Source organism: Notolepis coatsorum (assembly GCF_963971535.1).
Source record: "Notolepis coatsorum genome assembly, contig: SCAFFOLD_1414, whole genome shotgun sequence".
Classification (NCBI taxonomy): domain Eukaryota; kingdom Metazoa; phylum Chordata; class Actinopteri; order Aulopiformes; family Paralepididae; genus Notolepis; species Notolepis coatsorum.
The window spans coordinates 1-7,818 of NW_028174780.1; the positions used below are offsets into that span (position 1 = coordinate 1).

The 7,818-nt window shown below is 47.5% G+C and overlaps 1 protein-coding gene across 1 annotated transcript; it reads left to right on the plus strand.

Annotated features, from left to right (window-relative positions):
- Nucleotides 1-1,087: 1,087 nt before the first annotated feature.
- Nucleotides 1,088-5,916, plus strand: LOC311247471 (sortilin-related receptor-like; the record flags this gene model as incomplete). The annotated part of the gene is made up of 2 exons (XM_084338511.1): nt 1,088-1,333; nt 5,103-5,916. Coding segments are annotated over 2 exons (314 nt in total), but the record flags the coding sequence as incomplete, so codon positions are not given.
- Between the last annotated feature and the right edge of the window lie 1,902 nt (nt 5,917-7,818).

Genomic DNA, 7,818 nt, shown 5'->3' on the forward strand with positions numbered 1-7,818 from the left:
CACACAAGGTGCCAACCTGCTCATCCTGGGAGCAGTTAGGGGTTAAGCGTCTTGCTCAAGGACACTTCGACTCGCTGCCGGGGAGGAGTGGGAATCGAACCTGGGAACCCTCCGGATTACCAGACGACCGCTCTACCTCCCGAGCCACACTGTCGCCCTCCTAGATGCGTCTATATTTTCTACAGCGGAGTTCGGCGATTTGCGAATCTGATTGGCCACTGACGTTTCTGGTCATGTGACATGTGCGCCCAATAGCGTGACGAGCTGTGTCTTTGACCATTTCCGCGTCAAACAGCCTGCAAAGCACCTGGCGTTCTATCGCCTAACCCTAACCCTAACCGACTTTGAACGAGCGCCTAAGCCTAACCAGTGTAGAAACTTGCGGTCCCACGATTGGGCGTACATGTCACATGACCAGAAATGACACTGGCCAATCAGATTCGCAAATCGCCGAACTCCGTTGTAGAAAGTATTCAGGCCTCCTTGCATAGAAGCGTTCTGCTAAATGACTAAATGTAAAGGTCCTCTGTGTCCTCCCTCCCCTCCCTCCCCATTCTCCCTCCCCCCTCCTCCCTCCCTCCCCCCTCCCCATCCTCCCTCCCTCCCTCCCTCCCCCCTCCCCCCTCCCCATCCTCCCTCCCCCTCCCCTCCCCTCCTCCCTACCCTCCCTCCCCTCCTCCTCCCCCCCTCCCCATCCTCCCTCCCTCCCCCCTCCCCCCCCCCCTCCTCCCTCCCCATCCTCCCTCCCCCCCTCTCCCCTCCCCCTCCCTCCCTCCCTCCCTCCCTCCCTCCCCTCCTCCCTCCCCCTCCTCCCTCCTCCCTCCCTCCCTCCCCTCCCCCCCCCCCTCCTCCCTCCCCATCCTCCCTCCCCCCCTCCTCCCCTCCCCTCCCTCCCTCCCTCCCTCCCTCCCTCCCCTCCTCCCTCCCCCTCCTCCCTCCTCCCCCTCCTCTCTCCCTCCCCTCCTCCCTCCCCCCCTCCCTCCCCCCTCCCTCCCCTCCTCCCTCCCCCTCCCCTCCTCCCTCCCCCTCCTCCCCCTCCCTCCCTCCCTCCCCCCCCCCCCCCCCCCACCCCCCCTCTCCCCTCCAGGCACCAGCGACGCCTCCCACAGCAGCAGCAGCAGCAGCAGCGAGGGCGAGGGGGGGGGCCAGGCGGGGGGGGACATGGCTGCCGTGGTGGTGCCCGTGCTCTTCCTGCTGCTGCTCGGCGTGTGTGGCGGCCTGGTGGCGCTCTACCTGCGGCACCGCCGGCTGCAGAACAACTTCACCGCCTTCGCCAACTCCCACTACAACTCCCGCCTGGGCAGCGCCATCTTCTCCTCCAGCGACGAGCTGGGTGAGCCCTCTGCCCGCCTCACGTCTAACCCTAACCCTTTACTATCACACAACCGACGGCGATGCTCCATCATTAGCATCATTAGCTCCGCGGATGCGGAGCTAATGATGCTAATGATGGAGCATCGCCGTCGGTTGTGTGATAGTAAAGGGTTAACCTTCTGTCGTGTGGCAGTGAAAGAGTTAATAATAATAATAATAATAATAATAATAATAATAATAATAATAATAATAATAATAATAATAATAATAATAATAATAATAATAATAGATTGCATTTGTAATATGCACTTTTTGTCCGCTGGGATCCCAAAGTGCTACACTACAGGGTTAGAACCAGGGGCGGATTTAGGATTGTAGGAGATCCGGGGCTTAGCCCAGATGGGCCCCCCTTTTTTTTTTATTTTTTTTTTTTAACTTTTTTTTTATTATTATTTTTTATTTTTTTTGGCAGGCAATGGGTGGTTTGGAGGGGCTCAGGCACGACCCCCTCCACGACAGATTTTTTTGAATTTAATGAACCTGTACGTGCAATTTCCTGCAATATATAGCCTTCAATCTTGACCAATAAAGCTGCTCTTTTCACTATAAAACTCAGTTAACCATAACGTAGTTATGGTTAGATTTATATATTGGGGGGGGATATATCATATTTTCCATATAATCAAAAAGTGGTGGAGCAAGATCATACCTTTGCTCCCCCAAGTTCAATAGTGGGAGAGCAGAGATGCTCCGAATGCTCTTATGGCCAGGCGTCTATGATTCACTGATACAAAGTAAAATAGTGCAGTGCAATAAAATAGTTAGTAAAATAGAATAAAATAATGCAATAGTGCATTGCAATAAAATAGTTATCATCGTATTTTTTCGGGAGGCCGGTAAGGAATGCATTACAGTAGTCGAGTTGGCTTGAGATAAAGGCATGGATCTGGTTTTCAGCGTCCTTTTGATTTATAAATGGCCGTACTTTAGCTATGTTTTTCTAAGGTGGAAGAATTAAGTTTTTGTCAACTTGTTGATTGTGATTTAAAGCTTAGGTCTGAGTCTACCATAAAACCAAGACTTAACTCACTCAAATACAGTTAGCAGCTGGATAGACCACAGATGGAAATTAGCTTCTGCTAAATCTGGTGCAAACACATTTTCATGTAACAATGATGAATTGTAAAAAAAAAAAAAAAAAAAAAAATTTAAATAGATTCGGGGCTTTTCAGAATACATCCGGGGCTTGAGCCCAGGTAGCCACCCCCTAGCTCCGCCCCTGGTTAGAACATAGTTAAAAAAATAATAAAAGTTATTAGTAAAAACAAATAAAATAAAATACAGAATAAAAATAAGATAAAAATAGAACATAGTTAATTAAAAACATGGTATAAACAGACAATTTAAAAACAACAGCGCAAGAAAATTGAAATGAAAAGCTAACAATCGAAGGCCTTTTTGGAAACGGGTAGGTTTTCAGGCGTTGCTTTAAAAGAGTCCAGGCTCTGTGGCGCCCTCAGCTGGATGGTTTATTTATGAATCGTTTTCAAATAAACGCTAGATTATCGATAGTATATGTGTACTTATGCACGCTAGAGAAGCGGGCTGAAAAATCTATTATCTATGCCGTGCCTGGCGCTAACGTTACTCACACACTGTACACACACACTGGAGACACGTTGTGAACGCTGTGAAAACCCAATACTGGTCAAATAAAGTCCTTACCTCAGATCAGATGTTCTGCAAAAAGATTAATCCAATTCCTGATCGCTATTCCAAATATCGATTGTGTTTATTGATCCAACGTTATACCTCGAAACACATAATCGACGCTTCTTCCCGTTCCCTCAGTGGATGCAATAGTCTCAGGTTCCATGGCTCAGACGTCAAATGTGGAGCCCGGAGTTTTTTTTTCTGATGCATTCCCATCGACTCCATTCCAATGGGTGCAATACCATCCGGGAGACGATAGGGGGCGGTATTTGCCCTTTTCGAGCTCAGAGCCAGTCCCAATGATAACGTGAGGCTGGATGCGTGTAGCTTTATGCCAAGCAAGCAGTGCAAAAACTTACCGTAGTGGCATGCAGTAATGCGCCTTTCATTTTCCGCCGCCCAGCGCCCAGGTCGCGCGGAAATAGGCTGTCTATTGCCATTCTCTTTGACAAACTCTAACCTTAACCAGCTCCTTAACAACGCCTAAACTTAACCGTTCTAACCTTAACCAACTCCGAAACAATGCCTAACCTTAACCATAGAAATTATATTGCCATTCTCTTTGACAAACTCTAACCTTAACCAGCTCCTTAACAGCGCCTAAACTTAACCGTTCTAACCTTAACCAACTCCGAAACAATGCCTAACCTTAACCGGCGAAAGAATACACGTTAAAAAAAAATCACGTTAAAAAATATTTTCGATGGGATTCGAACTCGCCAGCAAACAAGCCATAGGATCCACAGCCATGTGTCCTTGCCAATTGAGCTAGTGCCAGATAGTGAATAAGAGGCGGTGACTTATATATATTGAGCTCCAACCAAGGCGGGATCTGCGCATGCGCGGGCACCTCGCGCGAGCACGCCGGCGCACGCACGCACCTGAGCGAGCACGCCGCCGCCGGTGCACGCACGGTAGCATTTGTCTGAAAAGAAGGGCGCTTTACCGCACTAGCGTGCGGTGACGAATGCGGAAGCATTTTTGCACTGCTTGCTTGGCATTAACGTACAGGCAGGCTGGATGGATGAAAAATGAATGGATATCGCTAATAAAAGAAATAACGATTAGATAACGAGATTTCTCGTCATTGACACTCAACGCATGGCGGCCAACAATGAGATTTCTCGTTGTTGGCACCCAATGTGTTAATGAAAAGAAAAAGAAAATGGTGTAATAATAATAATACGTGTAGGCTACCAGGGTTTGCACAAGGTCCTTAAAAGTGCTTAAAGTGCTTGATTTTTAACCCAAAAAAGTCGAGGCCTGGAATTCCTTGAAAACAGCCCATTTTTAACAAGGTGCTTAAAAGGTCCTTGAAATTCAAATCAACCATTCGCATTGAAAGTTTTGTTCATCGATGATTAAAAAAAAAATCTGAATCAAGAAATTGAAATTTTTTATTTAAAGTAACTGTCGGAAATTGGTTTTAAGCCATAAATATTGGATCAGATTTTTTTTACTATAAAAAAACAGCATTTAAAAGTGAATTGTAGGGGGGCAGGTGGCGCACGGAGATTACGTTCGTCACCAACACCGGGAGACACTAGGATTCGCCTATTCGAATCCAGCTCCCGGCGTTGCTATCAGCTTGGCTGGCCTCTCACACTGATACAATTGGCCGTATCAGGGGGTGGGAAGCTGAAGGGTGGGTCCTGGGCGTTGTGGACAGCGACCCCTACAGTTCGGTCGGGGCGCCTGCTCAGCGAGGGTTGGAACTGAGGAGAGATAGTGTGGCCTCCCACACGCTACACTCTCCCCGGTGAGAGCCTGCGCGGCCAGGTTGGCCTGCCCCAGGCTGCACATGCGTCGGAGGAAAGCATGTGACAGTCTCCGGTCTCCCGGACCAACAGTAGGGGAAAGTACGCAACAACCAGGAAGGGTGGGATGGGAGAAAAATCGGGAAAAAGGAGGGGAAGAAAGATAAGAAAAAAAAAGAAAAAAAAGAAAAGTGAATTGTATTGCTTGGAAAAGTACTTGAAAGTCCTTGAATAAAATGTTGCAATGTCTGTGGGAACCCGGGGCTACACCCAGCCAGGGATCATTATATTAAATCCCCTTCCTCCTTCTCTCTCAAGGTGACGATGACGAAGATGCTCCCATGATCAGCGGCTTCTCGGACGACGTTCCCATGGTGATTGGGTAGCGATCCTCCACCCCCCCCCCCCCCGTCGCCTCTTCACCCCCCTCCCTCCCCACCCTCCTCCCATAACTGACGTGTGGTACGATTGGAGGATGACACGGAGGAGGCGGAGTCACGTCCCGTTCCGTCGTCGGGCAAAAGATTCAGGAAGAAAAGTGGAAAAATATAAAGAAACAAAAGAGATATTTTTCAAAAAAATACGATGCACTTTTTTTGGATGCGCAATAACTTATTTTTTTATAATATAATATATATATATGGGGTCAAAAAAAAAAAGGACTTGGAAAACAGGTGGTCACTGAAGCAAACTGTGAAGGAATTGAGTTTGTGGAGCGCCGGGGAAAAGAGAGACCCTATTTTAATACAAACTCACTGTCCGGACGAGCGTTTCATTGCTTAAAGCCAAAATAAGCATCCAGTAACTGGAACATAGAATGCAAAAAAAACACACACACACGCGCACGCACGCACACACACACACACACACGTACGTACGTACGTACGTACGTTTAAAAGGTACATAAACATAGATTATACTGTATACAGTATGTACATTCAGAAGAAAAAAATAGACGATCGGACCAATAAATGTTCCATATATGAATGAAAAGGGAGAGAGGGACAGTGCTCTTGACAGTTACCTTGTATATTGGTGTTAGTACGTCCGCTGTGAGTCACTCCGAGAGCTGTTCTGTCTGCCCGTGTAACACTCTTTCATTGTAACATTGTAACAGTTTCATTGTGACATTGTTTCATTGTGACATTGTTTCATTGTGACATTGTTTCATTGTAACATTGTTTCATAGTTTCATTGTAACAGTTTCATTGTAACATTGTTTCATTGTAACATTGTTTCATTGTAACATTGTTTCATTGTAACATTGTTTCATTGTTTCATTGTGACAGTTTCATTGTGACATTGTAACATTGTTTCATTGTAACATAGTTTCATTGTAACATTGTTTCATTGTAACATTGTTTCATTGTGACATTGTTTCATTGTTTCATTGTGACAGTTTCATTGTGACATTGTAACATTGTTTCATTGTGACATAGTTTCATTGTGACATAGTTTCATTGTGACATAGTTTCATTGTGACATAGTTTCATTGTGACATAGTTTCATTGTGACATAGTTTCATTGTTTCATTGTTTCATTGTTTCATTGTGACAGTTTCATTGTTTCATTGTTTCATTGTTTCATTGTGACAGTTTCATTGTTTCATTGTAACAGTTTCATTATAACATTGTTTCATTGTAACATATTTGACCGTGTCTGTTCGTCTGTACAGTCACCCACTTTGGAAACAAATTGATTACTAGTAAACAACACTGCTAGGGTTGTTGATGACCCAGAATAACCCAACCATGGATTAGGGATTGATTGATTGATTGATTGATTGATTGATTGATTGATTGATTGAGTGTGTGGTTATATACTGTAGATCCAGTCTCTCTCACCACCAGCACAAGGGCTGTGTGTTTGTTTGTTTGTGTGTTTGTGTGTGAACGTAAAAAAAAAAACATGAATAATCCTCCCGGTTGCAGACTCCTGGATATATGATTGGATTTAGTCCAAGTCTCACTCTCTCTCCTGCAGCAGAGCAGCTCAGAAGGTCCTGCACCTCTGGGTGTGTGGTGGGTACATCAGGAGGTCAGCTCAGAAGGACCGGGCCCTCTGGGTGTGTGGGTCCATCAGGAGGTCAGCTCAGAAGGACCGGGCCCTCTGGGTGTGTGGGTCCATCAGGAGGTCAGCTCAGAAGGACCGGGCCCTCTGGGTGTGTGGGTCCATCAGGAGGTCAGCTCAGAAGGTCCTGGCCCTCTGGGTGTGGTGGGTCCATCAGGAGGTCAGCTCAGAAGGTCCTGGCCCTCTGGGTGTGTGGGTCCATCAGGAGGTCAGCTCAGAAGGTCCTGGCCCTCTGGGGGTGTGGGGGGTACATCAGGAGGTCAGCTCAGAAGGTCCTGGCCCTCTGGGTGTGTGGGTCCATCAGGAGGTCAGCTCAGAAGGTCCTGGCCCTCTGGGGGTGTGGGGGGTACATCAGGAGGTCAGCTCAGAAGGTCCTGGCCCTCTGGGGGTGTGGGGGGTACATCAGGAGGTCAGCTCAGAAGGTCCTGGCCCTCTGGGGGTGTGGGGGGTACATCAGGAGGTCAGCTCACGTGCTCGTAGGAAAGCTGCAGGTCGTTTTTAGACGGAATCCAGGTGGAATCTGCTTCCCACCCCCCCCACAGCAGTAACACGAGGGATTCTCCTCCGTAAATGTTTTAGCATGCTGTTGTGATCTCAGAGATGTAGTACTTTTAATCGTGTCCTCCTACGTGTAGCGCTGCGCCACCTGTTGAGCGTGTGTTGTGTCGTTTTGTTTTGTTTTGTTTTTCTAACCCATTCAGGAACACGGATGATGATAATTGTCTAGTTGTGGTGGGGAGTGAGGCCGGCTCTGGTGCTCTCAGGGAACTGGCTCTGTGTCGTGGGGTCAGAATCCGGACACCTTCACGGTACCACCAGCACCTCCTAGTGGACTGTCCCTTTGGTACGCGGCCTCATCGAGGGGTGCTAGTTCAGCTCGGGGTGGAGTCGCTCTTCAGACGCCGATCCAGAGTCAGAACCACGCACGCGGTCATTGGTCGATGTTGGAACAACGTTAAGAAAT